The sequence below is a fragment of the Diospyros lotus genome, chromosome 8 (assembly GCF_014633365.1).
Source record: "Diospyros lotus cultivar Yz01 chromosome 8, ASM1463336v1, whole genome shotgun sequence".
NCBI classification, from domain to species: Eukaryota; Viridiplantae; Streptophyta; class Magnoliopsida; order Ericales; family Ebenaceae; genus Diospyros; species Diospyros lotus.
The window spans coordinates 30310496-30334762 of NC_068345.1; the positions used below are offsets into that span (position 1 = coordinate 30310496).

A 24267-nucleotide genomic window follows, 5' to 3' on the forward strand; every position below is an offset into this window, starting at 1 on the left:
ATAATTCTCTATATTAAAATTATATCTATAAAAAGGGTCATATATATTTCTTATTTAAGCATTTATCCCATATTTTTATTTCTTAGTTTTTTGAAAAATATTATTTTTTAATTTTTATTTCTTATCATATTCATTTTTTATTTATATTTATGTGTAACATACCTCTCTAGTATGCTATAACTCCTAAAAAAACGTTGGATTTAGTTTTACTTTCATAAATATAACACTTCAATTTTGTTATTTAAAAAATAAAGACTACATTACTTCATAGAAAAATAACCATTGATACCTATGTGTTGCTCCATCTTCATGTTCTCTAATTTGCATTAACTTTTTAAAACAATCTCATGTATGATTGGATTGTGTTTTGATCTCAATACGTGCCTAGTTCCACAATTATTTTCTAATTAATCTCGTGTTAATCAAAATGTCTATACACCAAAATTAAGGTAGATTACACTCATATTGCTTGTGATTTTAGCTATTTATACAGTGACCTTATATGATTTAAAAATAACTTTAAATATTCATATTATTTTGTTTCTTAATTAGAGTTATAAGCACTATTACTTGATGTTTTATTAAATTAAATTAAGTTAGTTAAATGTTAATTGAATTAAATTAAACTTAACAAAATAAAAAAAAAATGATTATCAAGTGGAACCCATAATTTTTGACGGTTGAAAATAATTGTTCCAATGAAAAATAACGAGTTCTCAAAATTGAACCTAGGAATGTTCATGGGCAACGGGGTATGAAACTAAAAACGAGATAACAAGAACACAAAAAATATAAAGGAGAATCCACTTATCACCATTGACTAACTTTATATGTGCTTCATTTGTCATTGTTATAGCAAATTTAACCATCTTTTTGCATACTTAGTATTGCCGCTACTTTATTTCTTATTTTATTTTTTTCCCTTGTTATTGTTATTCTTATTCTTTCTTTTTTATTCTATGTTATGTTTGAGTTGTAGATTGTTGGAATTTATTATTGTAATTGATTCCAATTGCTTATATAATTCATTGGTGATCGAATTTCTATGAGTTTTTTTTAATACTTTTTTATTTAAATATAACAAATTTAGTTTGATTATGGTATAACAAAATCTATTTGTGATGGCTGGCATGCTTTCGACAAGAAAACAAAAGCCCAAAGGCCTTCAAAGCCACTTTTTAACTAAATGAGATCTCAATGCAAATATCCCAAAGCATGGAGGTCTAAATATAATTTTACATAGTTGTAGAACTCGCTTGCCAACCTGAATATGTATGGTAAATCTAAATCTATATTGAACCATTAATTTTGAGACAATTACAAATTATGATTCTAGAAATAAATTATTCATAAGAAAAAGAAAATTGGATGGATTTTTTATAGGTACTAGGTAGAATAAAAATATATATTTTTTAAATCAATAAATAAGAGAGTTTATATTAAAAATGTCTAATATATTACCTGCATTGGATAATATAATTATTGTCTGACGTTGATGTGATGATTGAGGGTGTGGATCCTAGTTAAGGAAGAGTGATACCCACTGATGTTACGTCAGCATTGTGCAAAATACTTATTGCTCGATCCAGGCAGCATATCAATTTTGTTGCACTCAGACTAAATTCAACTAAAAAATAATTAAAGCATATTTCCTAATCATATTAATTTAAGGTGGGTTGGGTTAATTATCTAGTGCATTAAAGGTGTAAAAATTTGTAATTTATAATGTATAGGACAAATAAAAGGTAAATTATAATATTAATCATTGAAATTTATATTTTGCAATAAAATATTGATTATAATTTATCTGAAAAAATAAAAAAAAATGTAATTAATTTTCACCAACGAAAATAAAATTTACAGATGGTCATTGGGGAAATAGTCCATGGGCCAGTCAGAGATCAACACGGAGTTAACGGAGAACTAACCGAGCGGAGGAAACGTTAACGCCGTCAATCGACGTGCTGGCGCCTTTGAACTCAAAATTTCAGCGCCATCCGAAAATCAAACGAATCTTCTCGCCTCAATTGCCAAAATAGAAACCCTCCTCTTCCTCTTTCTCTCTCATTTTCTCTCTTCATTCCTTTTGCGTCTTTCCAAACTTTCCCCACTTTACAGCGCCACCACCAGATCAGCGATGTCTGCAAATGATATACATTTCTCCTCTAAATTCATATAGGCGAAGAGGTTCACATGCATATACATTTGAGTCTCCAAGCACGTGATGTGATTTGAAGATCTATTCTGGGTTTGTTCTTCCTTCTGGTCATTTGAAAAACCTACACGGGTTTCTTTAATGCATCTGCCAATACCTTCTGTAACTCGTTCATCCGATAATCTATAGATCAATATGTAATTTTGTATACTTGTTGGATTCTTTTATTTTGGGACTCAATTAACCGTTTAAATAATTTGAGCTACAAAATTGGAGCTGCTCAATAGATGTTTTTATTCTTTGTCAATTGGGATAGTTCCGTGTATTGCTGCTTGCATGCGGGTTGCATTTCTTTTTCTTTTTTCAACGAAGATAGTACGGAAATTTCCCCTCTTTTGTTATTTCCCTTTGGATAGTTACTTATTTCTTTGTTTGCTGAATGGCTTGGAAGTGTTTCAATCTATTTAACCATCATGTTTCCATACCTACAGTACGGACATTCTCAGTTGCTATCTATTTCCATTTAGTTTTTCTCTAATAATATGTCCTAAGTTTCTTTTGCTTTTCTTTATATGAGAGCTTACAGCAACTTCTAGGCTAATCAGTCTGTACAAGACGAAACCAAAAGTTTATTTTCTTCTTTGTTTTTCCTCCTTGGCAGCACCATCCTTATAACCTCAAACCAAGTACTTGTTCATTGGAAACTCATTTCTTTCAGGCGTGAAGTGTAGGAACTCAATAAAACTATAATGGGGATTCAAACTAAGAGCTGATTACAGAGTTTCTCTCTTTTATTTTTTTTCCCTTTTTTTTCCATTATCTTTTGTGATTTTTGTTCCCAGCTGTACACCCAGAGGCTACAGACACGGTTGTAAACAGCTGAAGCAAGTATCATATTTGAAGGTAATTTTTATGCACACAATAGAGTTTTATTTACCTATAATGTTGACCTTATGTGTTTTGGATATAAATTTTGTTTGATGACTGGGATCACTTGCAATTTTAATTCAGTATGTACCCAGTAAATTTATATAATGCATAAAGTTTTGAGTGTTCTTTTTCCAATCATAGTAGTTGAATAGAGGTGCAAATACAAAATGATAAGAGTGGTTGCCTGAACTTGTGCCCTTTGCACTGGAATTAGAAGTCTGTTTTACGTATCAGGAAACTTTTATTTTATCATATATCCGCAATTCGGCCTATCAGTTAAGTCCAATGCTTGACATGACTTGGCCGTCTTTTTCATCTGATGCAGTCAATGTGCTTCTTGTGCAAGCACAAGATGTGCTTCGCTCCTACTACATTATTTGTATTCTTCCTAGCACAAGTCTAGGGTGTGCTTTTGATATTGGGGATTTTGTGGCTATTGGTAGTATGTACCTCGCATTCACCGTGTCTGCTACTATGTTTGTTCTATAACATTCTTTTTTTTTTTTCTTTTGGTGGTGGGTGGTTATATTTATTTGTTTTCTTGATTATATTTTTTTGCGGTATTTTGCTTGTGGAAGCATCTTTATGTAATGGAAACCCTAGGGCACAAGAAGAAGAACAAAAACATGAGAGAGAATAAATCTCGAACACAAAATTTACTGAAATGATAGAATGAGACTTGAACTTACAAAAGAGAGGATGTGAGCTGCTTATATATGCAGCTCATCGCACAACAAAAGAGGCACCGCCTTACACCCAAACTTAGCTATTACAAACAGCAATCCAACTTACAATTAATCAACAAACTACTACACAATCAAAAACAAACCGTAACATCAACAAATCTATTATTGTAAAATAGTAGATGCTTCCACACTCCCCCTCAAATCATACTCCGTAGATGATGCACACTCGATCTTGGGTAGCGCTGCAGCAACTTTAGAACCAGCACACACATGTGACAATCTTATACCAAGCTTTCCACACAAAAACAGAAACCGGTCTCTAGGCAGCCCTTTAGTAAGGATATCAACCACCTGATTAGATGTTGGAACATATATGACTTCTACCTCACCACATTCCACCTTCTCACGAACAAAATGTACATCAATCTCAACATGCTTGGCTTCATAATGAAAGATTGGATTCTCAACCATGCTCTTGGCGGCCAAATTATCACTCCACAGTATTGGAGTAGTAACACAGGGATACCCCAATTCCAAAAACAAACATTTCAACCACATTAACTCTGTCACACCTAGGCAACTGCTCGATACTTAGCCTCTCCAATAGATCTAGCAACAACAGATTGTTTCTTGGACCCCCATACAATGAGGTTTCTTCCAAGATACACACAAAAACCACTAGTAGATTTTTTAGTGACCTTACAACTAGCATGGTCTACATTTGTATAGACCTTTAAAGACAAGTCATCTGGTGAGGGAGAGAAAACCAAACCCATGCCAATAGTTCCTTTAAGGTACTAGAGTTGCCTCTTACAAGCTAACTAATATCGAGATTTTGGGTTAGACAAAAATTGACTCAATTTGTTCACTGCAAAAGCTATGTCTGGGCGAGTGTAAGTTAGGCACTGCAATGAGCCAATAAGAGTTCTATACAAGAAAGGATTAGAAAAAGGGTCCCTTTCATCAGTCAATGAAACCCCAGCAACCATAGGAGTATCACAGGGCTTGCAATCTTGCATAATAGCCTTTTTCAACAAGTCAACAACATACTTGGACTGAGTTAGGTAAATTCCACTACCATCCCTATAGGCCTCAAACCCTAGGAAGTAATTCACAGAACCTAGGGTCTTAAGAGTAAAATGTCTGTCCAGATCATGAATGCAAGACTTAAGGGCTATTGAATTCGACCCAGTAATGAGTATATCATCAACATACACCAAAACAAAGAGTACATAACCGACTGTCCTCTTGATAAACAAAGAAGCAAAAGATATAGCACTAACAAAACCCTAACTCTGTAATGCAACTCCTAGCTTTGTATACCAAGCTCAAGGGGCTTGCTTGATTCCATAAAATGATTTCTTCAATCAACACACATGAGTAGGAGACTGAGAATGTACAAACTCTTCAGGTTGAGCCATGAAAATAGTCTCAGTCAAGGCTCCAGTGAGAAAAATGTTATTAACATCAACTTGTTGTATGTCTTAATCAAAAGTGACTGCTAGAGAGAATAGAACTCTAATAGTTGGAGCCTTGACAACCGGGCTAAAGGTTTAGAATAATCCACCCCGGAGTTTGAAAAAAACCCTTGGCAACCAACTTGGCCTTATACTTAAGAATATACCCATCAACATTATATTTTACCTTGAAAACCCATTTGCAGCCAATCAAATTCAAATCCTTTGAAAAAGGAACTAAGTCCCAGGTATCATTCCTTTGCAAGGCTGTGTACTCTTCTTCCATGGCCTTAACCCATTGTGAGTCTAAAAGAGCCTCACGAACTGAACTAGGTTCAAGAGAACTCACTAAGGCATGAGGAGAAGAGGCTACAAGTTGTATCCACTTTGATCTTGTAAGCATAGGATGAACTGAAGGGGTTGGAATAGTCTTGAACTTTGGTATAAAGGATTTAGGTGTTGGTGGTTGGGTGACCAGTGGTTCTAATTTAGATGAAGCGTTTGTGGACTGAGCTGAAGTGTCATGAGACTAGTGGAGATAGGACAAGACAAAACATGAGCCAGAGACTATGCTACTTGAGGACACAATGAAGGAGTAAGAGAAGAAGAAACAGGCTGAAGAAATGTAGCGGAATACCCATTTAAAGCTGATGAAGATGGCATTGATTTAGGTGGAGAAGAAGATGAAGTGGAAAACAAGGCAAGAAAAGGAAATTCACTAGGATTGAATTGCCCATGTCTAGACACATACACTCTCCCTAATGGATGTAAGCACTTATAGTTAGCTTGAGTGTGACTATACCCAAGAAAAATACATTTGATAGAATAGAAATCAAACTTGTGTTTTTTATAGGGACGAAGATAGGGAAAACAAGCACAATCAAAAGGTTGCAACAAAAGATAATTAGGTGACTTTTGATACATCAATTCAAATGGAGTGTTAGCCTTGATAGGTGAAGCAGGTAGCAAATTTGTTATATGAATAGTTGTTTGAAAAGTTTCTACCCAAAATTTTGAAGGCATTTAGGCATGAGCTAACAAGGTTAGGCCTATATCAATTATATGTTTATGCTTTCTCTCAGCTACACCATTTTGTTGATGGATGTGTGAGCAAGTAAATCGAGGCTGAATGCCATTATCATGAAGATAAGGCAAGAAGGCTTTAAACTCTCTCCCCCCCCTAGTCAGTTTGTAAGGCTCTAAGTTTAGTTTGATATTGAAGTTCAGCAAACTTGTGAAAGATGGTAAAGATTGACAAGGCATTATACTTGAGTTTTAAGGGGTAAAATCAAGTGTACCTAGTGCATGCATCCACAAAGATTATGTAGTATCTAAACCCTTCAATAGACATAACAGGAGTAGGTCCCCATAGGTCTGAATAGACCAATTCCAAAGGCTTCGTAGCAGTAATTTCACAGCTATTAAAAGGAAGTTGGCTCAATTTGCTAATTTTATAAGAATCACAAAAAGATAAATCTAAAAGAAAACAAGAGATACCAATTTTATTCAACACACATTTCAGTACATTCAATGATGGATGTTCCAATCTAGCATGCCACTGCTGGCAAACATTAGTGTTTTGAGTAACATTTACCAAACTTGACAGCTCATGACAAAATGAGTTCCGTCTACTACATGAATTGTGCCTTTTGCATGTATTCAAAGAAGGAAAAGTAGAATTAACAGGTGAAGGCTCTAGGGATCGGGCAAAGGTGCTGTTGACAACAAGACAAGATGCTGGAACTAGCCAATATAGCCCATCCTTAAGGTGTTCTTGAAGTAGCACTGGCTCGAAAACCTTGTCCTTAATCAAAGAAACATTCAAATGAAACTCAACCACAACATTATGATCACGAGTAACTTGTGAAACGCTAAGTAAATTTTTCCTCATACTTGGAACATGAAGAACATTGGGTAATGAAAGAATTGAAGTAGGTTTAAGTTGTGTGTGTAAATAACCAATATCGATATGAGTAATAGGCAGTTTATTACCATTTCCTATGGCCACTTTATCTCCACCATTATAAGGAGTATGTAAGGATAAGTTGTTTAGGTTTGAAGTAATGTGATTGGTTACCCTAGAATCAACAAACCAAGATGGATCTGAAAATTTCGACGAGAGAAAAGTTTGGATCTTCATGTCGTGAGGTGTCACCCACCCTTTATAAGTGATCCACACCAAAGAAAAGCTTTATGAATGTCAGCGACCACGCCTCTTCGATTTTCTTGCAACAAGAACTCAAGATCTAATCCAATTTTTCATAAAAATCGAGTATTTTTCCTTTTATTTTTCTCAAAAGTAATTCTTTTTGTAAGAGGCAAAGGCTATAAGAGGCATTTTATAGGCGGGGAGGGTAAACCCTAGTCATACTAGGGTAAAACACAAAGTCCCAGCATGTTCTAGATGTGCTGGGCTGAGTACAAGCAGGCCCCAGGCCATGCCAAATGCGGCCTGTTGTCACTTTTCACACCGTTTCTTGTTTTTGCTCAGCTTTTGACATCCTGTGGATTTTTCCGCGAGTGTTAGCTTGCCCCCAAAACCCACGAATTCATCCGAGCCCAAAACACTTTTGGTTCCACTGAATTTACCACAAAACTTCTATTTGTTTGTGTGTGACCTTATAGGTTCACTATGAAGCTGGCAAAGGATAATTTATAGAATCCTACTCCTAATCAAACTCTTTGATTATGATTTTTAATTTATGTCACCACATGACAAAGTTACCATCTTGCGCTTACACCAAGATTGACGTCTAGCAACATATCATTGCCCCCATTTCATAATGAAATACAAACGACGCTTCAGATGAATCTTTTTGCGACGTGTTCCAGTGCTATTCGATCCCTCTATCATAATGCCTCGGTATGGTCTAGAAGTATGGTGAAATGTCAAACCTCTAATAACCAACACTATGTGTATGAATGCTAAGTCCACAACTCCTATAGTTGAATTAATAACTCTTATTAATTGTCAACTATCCGCTTTGGCCAACGATGTCTTGAGTAGTGACTTCATCATTCACATAGGGTATATACCTTTTAAGATTCTTACTAAGGTCGATAGATTCTATCTTGCGTACTCACCTACCTTCGTATGATTTGGATCATACCCAATAACCACCCCATTAGAGACCCATCTTACTGGACCCGGTAAAGTGGCATCAAAGCATGACGCTCCTCATACAAGATAACCGTGAAATCTCGGAAGAGAGGTTACTAGCACCTGTCGCCACAGAGAACTCCCAATTGACATTTAGTAAGAGTTACCATTTGGGTGTTCTTGGGTTAGGTTGTTCAGTGAACTCATTCACCAATGAGCACCTACACACTTGCATTAGTGTCACCACACAAGTAATCAATGAGATCAACTACCCTTCTTACGAGCATGCATAGTGTGTATCGGTCTTGACGGTATTATAGAGGCTCCACTCTATAGTCCTATGACCAAAAATAGTTTAAGAATGAAACGTCAGTCATTCGGTCTCATTTGTATGATCTCATCATAACCTGAATGACATTGCTGCACTTTTTGGGCTTCATCTAAATCGGAAAACATAAAGATAAATGTATTGCTAAGCATTAAAAAGAAAAAAAAATACTTTTATTAATCAAAATATGTCCAAGATTTATAAGAGACGCAATCAACTCACAACTCTTATGATTGGCTCCCAGGTTACAACTCTATCAGAAGAGCCATCCCAGTAAGAGTTGATTAGACCGGATCCAACTCAAATATTTAGGATTGACTGCAGCTTCTCCTCCTTTTGGATTGGACAAACACTTTGCTGGAGGATACGTTTTATTGAGAAATGGAACAAGATCAAAGGCTCGGATTGTGGCCAGTATTTGAGCCTTCCAGAATATGTAATTGCTAGAATTGAGTTTTATAGGAATAAAGCTGAAGGCCCTTGCCATTGTTGAGAAATTAGATTGAGAAGCTGATGACAAGGATGAGGAGGATCGAGGAGGAGGAATTGGGAGCATTCTAGCTAAGATGAAAGAAGAAGAATTGGCGAAGTTGGTGATTGTCAAAAACCTCCAAAATAACTCAAGCAATCCCTTTTGTTATTTTTATTTGTGATGTATGAAAATATATGGATATATTGTTGAGACAAAAAGAAGTTGAAATTTATTTGGCTATCCACGTTAAACAGTGCTAAATAATGTATAACTTGTACATCATAATGAAATTGTTGAATAATTCATGAAATTTTAATTCGTCTTGTTTTTTCTATATCCAATACTCAAAAATCTATGCTTTGATGTTCAACAAGTGCGAAAAAATTAATAGCACAACCATCGTCAGAAAAGATTTTGAGTTATCATTGAAATGCTTAAATACTATTTCATAAAGTTAATTGTCAACTATCGTTAATTATGTGTTTCAATCGATAGATAAAATGTCATAGTCATTAATCTTGAGATTTTCTGAAAGGTAAAGCTCAACAAACCTTGGTTTAATGGAAGTGAAATGTGATATCTAATAAAACATTCATGACATGTGAAAACCGTCATTGTTTGAATTTCAGGCTTTGTTGCCTTGGCATGGATTCAATTTAATACCATCATCTTATATTGTTTTGGTTTTCTGCTCTTCCTCTCTTACAATTTCAAAACAAACAGCTCTCTCCTCATTCTTGCTTTCTCTCAGGTCTTGTTACGTAGGCTGTTCTTTGTGCATCTCTACAACAAGATCCCCTTTTCTTTGATATAAATTTCATTTCACTCAAATTCATGATTCCCAGCTCATTTTTGTTGTCAATAGCCCTTCAGGTATTCACACAACATGCATATGTGTACATATTTTTCAGATTCATAGTGATGATATTGAAATTTTTGATCCTGCTCTCCAATTAATATAATGTATTGAAACCCTTGGTGCTAATATATTAAAATTTTCCATCAATTACATTATTTTTCATGTTTTTTAGGAACTGCCAGAAGATGGATAATTTGGACAGCAAAGACTCATCGCAGTGTGTGAGAGTTGCAGTTAATATCAGACCTTTAGTGACTGCAGAACTTCTAGTTGGGTGCACTGACTGCATTACCGTTGTGCCTGGTGAACCACAGGTGTGGTTTTGCAATATTTTTAGCCTCAGTGACATAACTATCAAATAGTCATTTTCATGTTCTGAAGAAGCAAGGGTTTAATTTACATTTTTATTTAATATATTGTGTTCTGATTGTGTATAAACAGGTTCAAATTGGGTCTCATGCATTTACATTTGACTATGTCTTTGGCAATTTGGGATACCCCTCTTCTCGGATTTTTGATGAATGCGTTGCCCCCATTGTTGATGCCCTTTTTCATGGTTATAATGGCACTGTGCTGGCATATGGTCAGGTTTATATCTACACGCAATCTTGTTCTGGTGGTTCTATTACAAAACACCTCTTTGTTCACATTATTCAATTAAATCAAAGAATTTATACTACCATAATTTGCTTGGAGAAAGTCAAATTTGCAGTTTTGAGCTAACAAACAGTTGTCATTCTTTGGTTTTTACCACTTCTCTATTGTAAGTTTGATTTCTTAAATACACTGCAAGCCTGCTAACAACTTGTATTGTTATTTGTAATGCAAGACTGGGTCAGGAAAAACATACACAATGGGAACAAATTGCAATGGAGAAGAACACAATGGTGCAGTCATTCCTAAGGTGGTGGAAACCATATTCTCCAGGATAGAGAAAACTAGGGACTCCAGTGAATATCTTGTTAGAGTATCTTTTATTGAGGTATTTTTACCTTCTATACTTTCTGGGCCTTTGCCATTCCATAGTGTTTCTTCCTTGGCCTAGAGCTGTTGGGCTACTACTTCATGAAATTGCAACATTGCAGATATTCAAGGAGGAAGTGTTTGACTTACTTGATCCAAGTCCACATGCTTTTTCTAGAGGAGAAGGGGCATCTATAGCAAAGCTTGCTGGACCTGGGAGAGCTGCTATTCAAATTAGAGAAACACCAAGTGGGGGAATAACTCTTGCTGGTGTGACTGAGGCAGAGGTTAAGACAAAAGAAGAGATGGCTTCATTTCTACTATGTGGTTCTTCATCTCGTGCCACTGGGAGTACAAATATGAATAGTCAATCAAGGTGTGCATTTTGTGCTATTATCATACCAGACTTGGTGTTATGTGAATATAGCCCCTTTTTGCTTGATAAGTTTTGAGTGTAACCCTGTTTTTGTGATTTCATTAACCATAATCTGGGGCTATTTCTGTTGCGTTCCAGATTTTTGTCATGTTTTTGTCTGGCATAGGGAGCACTTTTCTCTCTCTCTCTCTCTCTCTCTCTCTACAGTAATGTGTTGCATTTGCATATTTCGAAAAACTATTCGTTGATGGGTTATTCTTCTCTATCTCATCTTTCCACTGGTTCATTAGTAAGTGACCAGACTTATTTTTTTGTCTTTTCTTTTATTTTCCTATTTTTGGGGGCAGGGAGAGAGAGGTGACAATGGGCTGATATGTCATAACAATTATTTTTACCTTTAGGTTGTTTGTATATCCATTTTTTCTTGTTTGCGAATTTATAGGGTTTGTTGAAGTACTTATTTTTATTTTGGCTATGCATATTTAGCTTAGTTCCCTCGGTCCCTGCCCCTGCTTTTGCATTTTTTAATTGATAAATCGGACCAACTGCTTTACTTTTGGTTACTTTTGAAATCTACTAATGACTAAACCTATACAGCATGTAGGTACGTGTAACTTAGAATTGGAAATAATTTGTGATGCACAAGCACTTAAGATTGTTGTAACATGATGCAAATGCCACACTTTTTGAAAGTTTAAAAGCCTGTTTACTTGCTTTTCCCACTTGGATGAACTTCTAGCATGCAATATTTGCATGCTTGTATAGAACCAGTAAAACATGGAGTGATGTCTAGATTATTTTGATATTTTTTAGGGTAAATTACTGTTTTGATGGAAAGAAAAGTGTGCATATTTTATTCATAACTAAGTGTGTGTGTGTATATATATAATTCTACAAGGTACATCTAAGGTAAACACATAACTATGTACAACACAATAAAGCGAACATTGCCTCTCAAGCAGATGCTTATACATCATCGTGTCTAGCTTGTTACAATTGTAGTCAAGCTGTGGACCTTGTAATATCTTTGTAAGAAGATCAACCGACTAGTCGTTAGAGCTAACAAGGTACTAGTCTCTCTTGAAATTAACTTTTGTCTCATAAAGTGACAGTCTATCTCTGTGTTTAGTCTGCTTATGAAAAATCAGATTAAAAGCAATATGAAGGGCTGCTTGATTATCACAAATAAGTTGCATTGTCCCTAAATCTCCAAATTTCAACTCTTTAAGAGGTTGCTTGAGCCAAGCCAACTCACATGTGGCTAAAGCCGTAACTTGATACTTTGGTTCTATGCTAGGTCTAGCCACAACATATTGCCTCTTACTATTTCAAGACTCTACATTACCTCAAACCAAGATACAATAGCCTTAGGTAGAATGCTTATCTATAAGATAATCAACCAGATCTACATCCTCATATCAAATAATCTATTTGTGTTCTTTGTTCTCAAACAACAATCCTCTACTAGGAGCACTGTTAATGTACTTCAAGCTACGCACTAAAGCATGCTAGTGGCTATCATATGGGGTGTCCAAGATTAACTCAACATATTAACAACAAAAGAGATGTTTTGTCATGTAATGGTGAAGTAATTAAGCTTTCCAACTTATCTTCTATATTGTGAAGGATCGTCTAATGGCTTCTTAACCTATTGTTGGACGATGTAATGGCAGGGATACCAGAAAATGAAGGCACAATCACAAGTATGATGAACTCACCGTTCTAGGATTTGACACACTAGGATTGGACGATGCCATATCTCACAAACTGAATTGTGAATTAAAGTAGAAGAAACAACAGTAACAAACCCAAACTAACACCAAGCAGCTAGGTTTAGAGGAGGTGTTGCGAAGGTGGTTGTTGAATTTGGAGAGGTTACGAATTGAAGTGTTGTGAATTGTTTTTGTTGGTCCTGAAGTGTCATTGGATCTGAAGTGTTGCCTAAGATGTCACTAGATTTGAAATTGCCAAATTTGGAGATCTCGTGTGATAGCGATGAAGGTAGTGAAGGCGATTGGTGGCAACGACAGTGGTTGTTTTGGATTAGGGTTAGGGTTGTTGTGTAATGTTACAACTCTCATACCATGTTTTGAGGAAAAGAAAAGTGTCCATATTTTTTTTCAAGAACCAGTCCTGACCTAGGGTTTGATGAAGAATAGAATGTAGAACGAGAGAGGGAAAGATAAAGAAGAGGGAGAAAATAGAGAGAAATTAGGGAGAAACAGAGAGAATAGAGAGAGAGAGAGAGAGAATTGAAAAGAGAAGAATTTCAGATTTCTTATTTCTCAACTACTTCAATAGTCTTGATTTGCTTTATATAGCTATTCTATATTCAACTTTCAGTTACATGTTGTAACTGAAAATGTACGATTGTCCTGCCACTAATTAACTGAAACAATAGCAGCTAATAACAGAAATAACAACTGTTAACTGCTCAATTAATCTGCTACAATCAGTCTTGAGCAAATTTAATAGAGAGAATAGAGAGAGAATTGAAGAGAGAGAAACAAATTTCAGATTTCTTATTTCTCAACTACTTTAATAGTCTTGAGCAGCTTTATATAGCCATTCTATATTCATTTTTCAGTTACATATTGTAACTAAAAATGTACGACTGTCCTGCAACTAATCAACTGACATAATAGCTGCTAACCACTCAATTAATCTGCTACAATCAGCTCTCCTGTAAGCCAATGAACCCGAGGTCTTGACAATTTTATTCATAACTAGGTATATATATACTTAGTTATACATGGTACAACTAAGTAAACACTTAACTAGGTACAACTAAGGAAAACACATAACTAAGTGCAACACAATGAAAGCTAACAATTACAAAAAGAAAAAACTAAAATTTATGTTTGTTATAATTTGGACGGAACTTTTAGTTTTGCAATTCACTCACTGAAGTTATAAGTGTCAAGACCTTGGGTGTATACTTACAAGAGAGTAGTGGTTGTAGCATATTAGTTCTCAAGGGAATAACAATTAGTTATTTTTGTTGTAACTGAAAAATTGTATAAGGAGTAGCTATAGATATGACTTATGAGATAGCAGAAAGCAATTGAAATTGTTTTAACTGCAATTATTATAGTTACAGTAGTTGGTAACAAACCATTGCAACTGTTATAAGTTAGTAGAATCAGTTACAAATGTAACAAATTAACTGCTGAAGATAGCCATATATAAGGCTGTACCACCTTGTTTTGAGAGATTATGATTGAATTGATTTCAAGTTCTCTCATTTTCTCTTTATCCATTCTCTGTTTTCCTTTGTTTTTCTCTTTGTTTTCTCCTTAATTTCTCTCATCTCTCTCTCTTTCTCTCTCTCTCTCTTAACCTAAACGTGAGCTAATTCGGCATGGGCTACATCACCCTTTCTTCTTCCATGACTATCAACTAGAAGCCCTAGATTCGAAACCTAGGGTCTTGACAATAAGTTTGTTATAATCATGGAACGCCATTAGAAATTGTTATCTTTTACCTTTAAATGATGACTTGGTGGGTGAGCTAGATAGAGAAAAATGTGACGTGTACATTGATGTGGCTTGCCTTTAGTTGTTTTTGTTTTCTCAAATTTTTTTTTTCAAAAATCAAATTATGTTGCAGAAATTATGTGGCAATTAAAAGTTGCATCATTGTTCATTTCACGTTTTTCTTTGTCTTCCAACCAAGCCATTATTTAATGGTAAAGGCTAACAGTTGCTAGTAACATTCTATGATTGTAATGACTTACAAGTTTAGTTAGTGAATTGCAAAAACTAAAAGTTCATTCAAAATTATAAAAACCATAAAAGTTCACTCTTTTTTGTAATTTACTCTATTTTTTAAGTAATAATTTGATAAAATAACAATTGGAAATTTATGCTTCATTTATTTGAGTCCAAGTTTAAGTTTCTTAATATCCCCTTCTTTGTACTTATTAGTCTTTTTTTCTTAATATCCCCTTTGTTTATATTTTATCACTCTTTGTTTCTTAATATCCCCTTCTTTGTATTTTATCAATCTTTCTTTCCTACTTTTGATGGTGTTATTTTTATTTGTTAAGCTTTTAAAATTTAAAAATGTTTAATCTTTACTTTCTTCCTAGCTTATTTGAGTTTGATAAAATCTTGTTTGAGAAATTTATAGCTTTTGAATTGTCACACTCCTAGGGTTTACCTAGGGTTGAGAATGGAATTTGGAGGAAATCAAAAGTGAAGGAATAGAAAGGGAGGGAGAAATCGGAAGAAGGAACGAGAATTCAGAAGAATGGAGGGAGAATTTAGAAGAAATGAGAGAGAAATAGAATTCACATTTCATTCATCAATGCCTATGCTCTCCTACTTTAGCTTATTTATAGGTTGTTATATCCTTTTCATTAGTAACAAATTGAAGGTACAATACTACAACCTAAAGTACAACAAAGGAAAAAATACATGTAATCTATTATTACTGATATGCCCCTGGGGTTGGGACAATCCCCCCTCTTTGAGAGGTTTCTTGTCCCCAAGAAACTTATTACAACCGAGTTGTTATTTATTTATCGAATTCCCGTTTTCATGATCTAGTTTATTCTTTGCCTTTTCTTGTTCTTTTCTCTTACTTTCCTTTTCTTTTTCTCCAAAAGCAACAATGCTTTGATTTGTTGCAACACCAAGTCTAGCCATCTACCCATTCCCTATGACTTTCGAAATTAATTCCAATTGACATGGTATACCTTCAACCATATCATCTCCAATAGTGGAGAGGAATTCCAACTTCTTTGCAAGCTAAAACCTAATTCGACGTTGTTGCTCTCCAATTGAAACATGAACAAGCAAAACAACAAGAGTCTCGTTCTTGTCAACAAAAAAACTCTTTAACCATCTTCCTTTCATCTCATTTCGATTTTTCCTTCCGCATCCTCCTTTGCTCCAAATCACGAATATATTGTTGGAAGGTTTCAATGTGATCAATTTCTTCTAAATGCGAGCATCCATCGTCAATCTCTAACCAACCTTGAATTGTACTCCGTTGGTCATTCACTTTGATTAAGGCACGCATTTCCTCACAATTTTTTGATTTTTTAGTCGGAGTTATTTGATCTAATGTAGCTAATTCAACAACTTCTTCCAGTTCTAGTGATTGATTGTCTATGCCTTCAAGAAAACAGATTTAAAATCTTCAAACTCCAAGGTTGGTTTTGTCGTATCCTTTCTCATCTTCATAGCATCTTTTACTTCCTCATCTTCAGTAGAGATCTTAATTGGAGTATCTTTTACATCTTGGATTTCTTGATCCATTGTGGGAAATTCATCAACTTGCTCCAAACTAGAGGCATTCGGTAGCATTTCAACTTCCACTATAATTGGTTCAATAGGTTTTTGAGGAAGATCCATTGGTAGTCAGATTTGGAATGTCTTAGACATTAGAATAAGTAGGTCATCCAGCTTGTGGCTGAGGATAACGATTTGATTGCGTTCTTCAACCCATATTTCCTTGAATGTTTTCTCCCATGACTGTATACTTTCATGAAGTCCTTTGGCCATCTCCTCATGTCACTTAGCTCAAACAATTCGTTGCCAATCTACTTCCAAGGATAGTTGTCCAGTACTTGATTTAGCAACCTGAATAGGAGTCGTCGAGATCTAGAGAGACCTTTTGTTGATAATTTGGTCCGCTTTGTTGCAGCTACGAAAATTAGCTATAATCATAGTCGAAACTTGTAACATCCTTGATTTTGGGAAAAGTTAATGGTAATTAATTTATGTATTTACGATAATTTATTTATGATTTATTGAGGATTAGTGGTGTTAAGGTATTTTTGGAATTGGGGGAGTAATTGAAAGTTTTAGGAATTTAGGGGTTTAAATGTGATTTCCAAAAATGGGGGTAGGATCCCTTTAAAATTAAAATGTGCACATATATGGTTGAGGGAAGTAGCTAGTGCTAGTGGCATGCACGCGAGGGTAGCAGGCTTGGGACGCAGGATCAAGACCCGCGCGTGCAAGGGAAAATGGCTGGAATTTGTCCAGTTAAGTAAGGCGTCAAACGATGTCGTTTAAGGGGGGGGGGGGCACGTGGTAGCCATGCGCAATCGTTGGGTGGTGCCACGTGGTGCACGCTGGGAACCTCTCCTGCCTTGGTCGCCAAGCTGCTTCAATTTTGCATATTTTTAGGCCAAATTTCACCACTTTCAAAGTCCAATTCAACTACCCAATTTACCCCTCCGATTGCCTATAAATAGGAGCAGATAAGGTGTAAAAACAATGAAAAATTAAGGAAACGTTGTGGAAATTTCGGGCAGACGACAGTAAAGGAAATAGCAATTTCAGAGAACGACAATAAGTAAATAAAATACAAAAAAATAAGGAAAACATGTGATAATGATTGCGTTTAACTAATTTTGTAGCCTTATAATTTTTTAATTTATTTGTTAAGGGAATTTTGGGATGCAATTGCATCACCACGGTCTAATGGAGCAGGCAGTTAATTAATTTCGGTAAGGGTTTAATATGTTTTGTGTGTAAATTGTTCCGTCATGACTTACATATGAGGACAGGGGGAATGCCTGGACATGATGCTGTGGATTTTTGATTGTGTGACTCTCGAGATGGGATCCTAGAAGAAACCACTTGGGGCCACCAAAACCCTTTAGGGTGCAGTGGATAAGCTTGCATCCTTGATTTACTTCACATTTTCTTCTATGTTTGGCATGAGCTCAAATTTTCTACATTACATATTGCCTTTACTGAGTCCCAGGACTCACCTCCTTTTCCCCATTAACCACATAGATGGCTTGGGGTTTAGTAAAGGAAAAGCAGTGCTTGTTGATGACCCGCCAGTTGACGACAGTGTCAAACCATGAAAGAGTTTAGGTCAAGTGTGCTTGTGGTTAATGCAATTTAACTGTTTTATATTAAATGTGATGGGGACAACTGAGGCTTAAGATAAGGGAAGTTTGCATGTGATGGTTGGGAATTAATTTTAAATTACAGCTAATTAGTTTTAATCCTAAGGCCTGAACAGTTATGAGACTCGAGTGGCTCTCCGTTGCTAATGTATTATTGGACTCGGGTTCTCTTCAGGTGAAGGCGGCAAAGCTTGGACCCCACTTAGGGTGCCCTAATTATTTTACTTCTTACTGTTGGTAAGGCATAGCTGACCTTTAGGATAGGCCATGGCGTAAGCTCGGGTTATAGTGGCACTCGGTACTGGGGTCGGGGTGCTACAATAGTGGTATCAGAGCCTGGTTATTGGTAAAACGGGGTTGCAATGTGTAGAAGGTGTTGTTGGGTTGAGGAAAATTTGAGGTTTCTAAGAGGAGGGTGTGGTGATTGTGGATGCATACTTGGGACGGGGTAGGTCTGAACTAGAAAAGAAATGCTTCCTTGGTATAGGCATGTTTTGTGATTTGGGCTTGCTTAGGAAATGAGTTCCTAATATAGGCAAGCAGTGGGATATGTGAGTGTCCTCGGATTTGAGCCTCTGTAGGGGAAAGTGATTTACTTTGGTTATGGACCTAATCCTTGATTTTGTATGCAGAAAACTAAATACCCCCATGGACTCTGAAGGTTCAAGTATTGGTATGCCGAACCCATAACCCTTCACTGCCTCTGTCATAGTTGAATTTGTGAAATCGATAGCTTGTGAGTTGCCTTTAGCTTAGCTCCCTGAATCGCCACCTGCGACTTGATATATTCTGAGAATTGCTTGGTCGCTGATCTGTCCTTACTACCTTCAAGTCAACTCTAAATTCTTTGCGTCAGAAATTAACAGTTGAGGAATGATAGACTCTGATACCAAATGTCACACTTTTAGGGTTTACCTAGGGTTGAGAACGAAATTTGGAGGAAGTTAGAAGTGAAAGAATAGAAAGGGAGAGAGAAATCGAAAGGAGGGAGAATTGAGAAGAATGGAGCAAGAATTCAGATGAAACAAGAGATAGAAAAACAAAATTCTGATTTCATTCATCAATGGCTATTCTTTGCTACTTTAGCCTATTTATAGGCTGTTATATCCTTTCATTTAGTAACAAATTGAAGGTACAATACTACAACCTAAAGGACAACAAAGGAAAAAAATACATGTAATCTATTATTACTAATGTGCCTTTGGGGTTGTGACATGAATGAGTACATGTTATGAATCTCTTATGCAAATATTTATGTCTTTAATTGTGGGTGGTCATTTGTGCAACCAAAAGGTTGGATAAGGGTGTAACTGCATACAACCTTTATCAACTATAAGAATATATTGCTTTCTAGTTATTAAGTTTGTGAAGTTATGTGAGAGAAAATGTGATTCATATAACTCATAGGCTTCTTTATGGTTTCTTTTATTCTACTTAATTTAAAAAAAATGTTTGGTATCATTAAGGGACTTGTAGCTTCTTGTTTGTTGACAAGAGTAAGATTGAAGTCAAGTGCTTTCTCTTTGACTTGTGTTTCTTATCATTCTGAAGAATTGTCCTATTTGTGCTTGTCAAAGAAGCAGAAAAAATAATCAAATCTTATTGATTCAAAGGCTCAAACAACCATTATATAAACGCCTAGCACAATAGGCAGTTTCCTAAGTCTAATTAGGAACTTTCCTAGTTAGATGATTCCTAGACTACCTTAGGAAATATATAGAAAAGAAAAGTATGTACAACTGTGAACTTACAGAGCAAATACAAATCAATCTAATTTAATCAAATCAGTATGCATATGCACGATACAATTAGATCATATTAGGAAAGGCCTAAATTAGGAAAGTTGGGCGTCTTCTCGTTCTAACACTCCCCTTCAAGCTAGTGAGTGTATGCCATACATTCCCAGCTTACTCAAGAGCTTGTGATACATTTGAATCCATAACCCCTTAGTCAAAATATTTTCCAATTGCTTTCATGTAGGGACAAAGGGAGTACATATTAAGCCACTCTCAAGTTTCTCTTTGATGAAGTGTTGATCTACCTCTACAAGTTTGGTCCAATCATGTTGAACTGGGTTATGGGCTATGCTTATTGCGGACTTATTGTCACAATAAAGCCGCATAGGAGCTGTCCACCTGACTTTCAAGTCATTCAATACAATTTTTAAGCACAATAATTCACAAATACCTAGAGCCATATGTCACAAGCCTAATGGCTTAAGTGTAATAAACTAGAGTTGCATAGCTATAATAGGCATAGCAGAATGTAATAACAGTTTGCATGTGCGGGCGGTTCCGCCTAAGCCACTTGTGGGATTCGGTTGTAATAACAACCAGCTAGAGCGAGCCTATAAAAGGGCATTGTATGTGAGGATGGGATCTATCAATCAATGCATTCGGATCTTTCCCTCTCTATTCTCTCTCTTTTTCCTCTCTCCCTCTTCTTAATTCAAATCTCCCTCCTTTTCTCCTTCTCAAATTCCCGATTCTCCCAGAATTGCCCAAGCCTCATACTCGAGGCTTGACACCATAGCTCTAAACTCAGCCTCAGCACTAGATCTTGCAACCAAATTTTGTTTTTTACTTCTCCAAGTGATAAGATTCCTCCTAAGAATGTGCAATAACTTGAAGTGGATCTTCTATCCACAAGAGACTTGACATAGTCTGTATTAGTGTAGGCTTCCAACGATAAAGTTTCTTGCCTCTTAAAGAGAATTCCTTTACCTAGTGTGCCCTTTAGATAGTGGAGAATCCTGTGCACTGCCTTTAGGTGACCTTCTCTAGGATCGTGCATGAATTAGCTGGCCACACTCACAACATAGGCAATGTTTAGCCGAGTGTGAGGTAAGTAAATAAGCCTTCCTGGTAGCCTTTGATAAGATCCCTTGTCTACTGTTCCCATGTCAAGATCAACACCAATCCTATGATTTTGTTCAATAGGAGTATCAATAGTCCTGCCTTCGTGTAAGGCAGTTTCTTTTAATAGGTTAAGTATATATTTGTGTTGAGAAATAAAAATCGCCTCCTTAGATCTTGCTACTTCTATACCTGAGAAGTACTTCAATTTTCCCTGCTCCTTGATCTCAAACTCCTTTGCCAAACATACCCTTAACTAATCCATTCCTTCTTTGTCATATTCGGTTACAATAATATCATCAACATATATTAGGAGTATTGTTACCATACTTGTAACCGAGTGGTGAATATACAAGGTGTGATCACCTTGGCTTTGTTTAAAGGCTAACTTGAACATGACCTTGGTAAACCTCCCAAACCAGGCCCTCGGTGACTGCTTCATCCCATAAAGAGTCTTTTTCAACCCACACACAACATTTTTTGCTTCAGTTTGCAGCCCAAATCCAAGGGGAATCTCCATATAAATCTCTTCTTCTAACTCTCTATGTGAAAAACATTCTTTACATCAAATTGATGTAATGACCAGTCATAGTGAGTTGCCAAGGCCAATAGTACCCTGACAATGTTCATTTTGGCTACAGGGGCAAAAGTTTCTAAGTAGTCCACCCTATAAGTTTGAGTATACCCCTTACCCACCAACCTAGTTTTGTACCTCTCTAGGGACCCATTAGACTTGTACTTGACCGTGAATACCCATTTACATCCTACTAGTCGCTTTCCTTTTGGCAAATTAACCAACTCCCAAGTTTGATTTTTCTTAAGAGATGCCATCTTCATTTTCATGGCATCCTTCCAATTCTTATCACTTAAAGTTTTAGACAAATTCTTAGGGATAGGTATGGCATTCAGGTTGGTTAAGAAGGTTTTATAGTTAGGAGACAAATGGGAGTAAGTCATAAACAAATGGAGAGGGTGCTTGGTACAGGTCTGGGTTCCTTTTCTATGGGCAATAAGAATGTCCAGGTCATCAAACTCAGTTTCAGGTTGAGAATTGATACCTGAGTTAGGTTCTGACATGGTTGGGTTAGTGGTTTGCATTTGTTGAACTTGTTCATCATTGGAATTTCAGGGTTTTGAACTCGGTTCAGAAGATTTAGCATGTGTAAGATGAGGATTTGAAGTCTTTCTCCTTGAATAAACCTTTAGTGGACAAGGAGAAGTCTGAGGCTGCTTCCCATGTATCATTTCTGGAGGCCCTTGTGGGATATCCTGAGGAGAGGCTGGAGAATGATTTGAGGAAGAAGAAAGAATAGGAAGAGACAATTCCCTATTCACTTCTTTTTTGAAACCATTCTCCCCCTAAGGATAAGAATCACCAAAGTAGGATTTTTCTTCATAAAGCTCACATCTGCTGAGATAAAAAACCGTTTAGATGGAGGATGGAAACAATTATAGCCCTTTTGAGTGGAGGAGTATCGAACAAAAATACATTTAAGAGCTCTAGAATAAAATTTTCCTCTATTAGGTGAGTGATTGTGAACAAAACTCGCACAAACGAACACTCTGGGGCAAAGACCGTTAGAGGACATGAATTTTGGAAAAACTTTAGACAAAAGCTGAATTGGGCTATTTGATTCAAGATTTCTAGAAGGCAGCCTATTGATGAGATAAGTTGCTATTATGGTTGTTTCTCCCCAATAATATTTAGGAACATTATTATGAAATAACAAAGTCCGTGTGATAACAAGAATATGCCCATTTTTCCTCTCAGCTAGTTCATTTTACTGAGGGGTATATACATAAGAGGATTCATTAATTATACCCCTTTGATGGAAGAAATTAGATAGGGTTTGATTGAAAAATTCTTTAGCATTGTTAGTTCTAACCCTCTTAATTTTATCCCCAAATTGAGTTTTAATCATATTGCAAAAATTGGGAAAAATAGTGCATATCTCTGATTTAGCTTTTAAAAGATACAGCCAAACCACCCTTGTGCAATCGTCCACAAATAACACAAACCATCAAGCCCCGGATAGATTAAGAATTGGTGATGGGCCCATATATCATTGGGAACAAGATCAAAAGGAAGAGAACTTCTCTTATTAATAAAAGGGAATGAAGCCCTTTTATATTTAGCAAGTTCACATACATCACATCTCAAATTTCTAGCATTGTATCCCTTGAACAAAGAGGGAAACATGAACTGAAGAATTCTAAACGAGGGGTGCCTTAACCGAAGGTGAAGAAGCCAAATTAAGTCTTTATTAGGTTTAACTTAAAAGGATACAAGGGAAAACTTTCCTCTTTCAAGTTATCCGCTATAGTCTTCAAGATGATTGCGACTGTCCTCAACCCTAACATGCCCAATCATTTTCCTCGAGTCGTTTTCCTAAAATTCACAAAACAAGGGATAGAAGATAACTCGACAATTAGTATCCTTGGTTAACTTTTGAATGGAGATTAAATTGGTAAACAACTTAGGAACATGCAGAATGTCTCTTAAGGTTTGGTAGGGGTTGATGAATATATCCCCTTGTCCATCCACTATTGTCAAAGAGTCATTAGCTAGCACTATTTTTATGGTACTAGGGTAAGGTTTGTGGGATAAGAATTTTGTGGATACAGATGTCATATGGTGTGACGCAGCGTGTAGCGCGAGTGTGAAGAAAACACACCAAAATAAACCCTTGAAAGAGCAAACTTCAATAGCCGAAACTTGGCTTTCAAGAAGACGCAAAAATAAGACTGTTTTGTTAAGAAAACCCAAATAAGTTGCTGAAATTTGATTAATAAAAACTTGATTACAATCTCTAGATTCTAGGTATATTTATAGTGTTTGGCTAATCCAAATCCATCTAATATTTGGAAAACAAAATCCAACTAGAATTTTAATAGAAATAAATCCTAAATAAAAGTCAACCAGAATCCTAATAAAAATAAAACTCTAATCAAACATGAAGTAGAATCTTAAATCAAGTAGAAACATGAAATAGAATCCTAAATCAAGTAGAATTCTAAAACTTAAGAAGTATTAAAATAACATTATGACATTACTATTTTGGTGATACTATTCCGGTTTAGTTGGGTCAGCCTTGGGCCGAGTCTTGATTGGTGACCACATCATTCACCTTCACTTGAGAAAAAATTCGACCTCAAATTTTGATCCTGTTTGGACATTATCCGATAAGTACGAAGAGAGATTAGCCACTTTG

At 36.0% G+C, this 24267-nt stretch overlaps 1 protein-coding gene across 3 annotated transcripts in view; it reads left to right on the forward strand.

Moving 5' to 3' along the window:
* The first annotated feature begins 2030 nt into the window (after positions 1-2030).
* Positions 2031-24267, forward strand: part of LOC127808868 (kinesin-like protein KIN-4C) — a 54633-nt gene continuing 32396 nt past the window's right edge. Inside the window, exons 1-7 of one of the 3 annotated variants that reach the window (XM_052347554.1) lie at positions 2031-2248; positions 2998-3058; positions 9880-10001; positions 10160-10301; positions 10429-10575; positions 10817-10969; positions 11073-11326. In XM_052347554.1, coding sequence (XP_052203514.1) covers positions 10173-10301; positions 10429-10575; positions 10817-10969; positions 11073-11326 — 683 coding nt within the window. In that variant the 5' untranslated portion in view covers positions 2031-2248; positions 2998-3058; positions 9880-10001; positions 10160-10172. The remainder of the gene's footprint in view (positions 2249-2997; positions 3059-9879; positions 10002-10159; positions 10302-10428; positions 10576-10816; positions 10970-11072; positions 11327-24267) is intronic. The other 2 variants (XM_052347553.1, XM_052347556.1) reach the window with 2 other exon arrangements.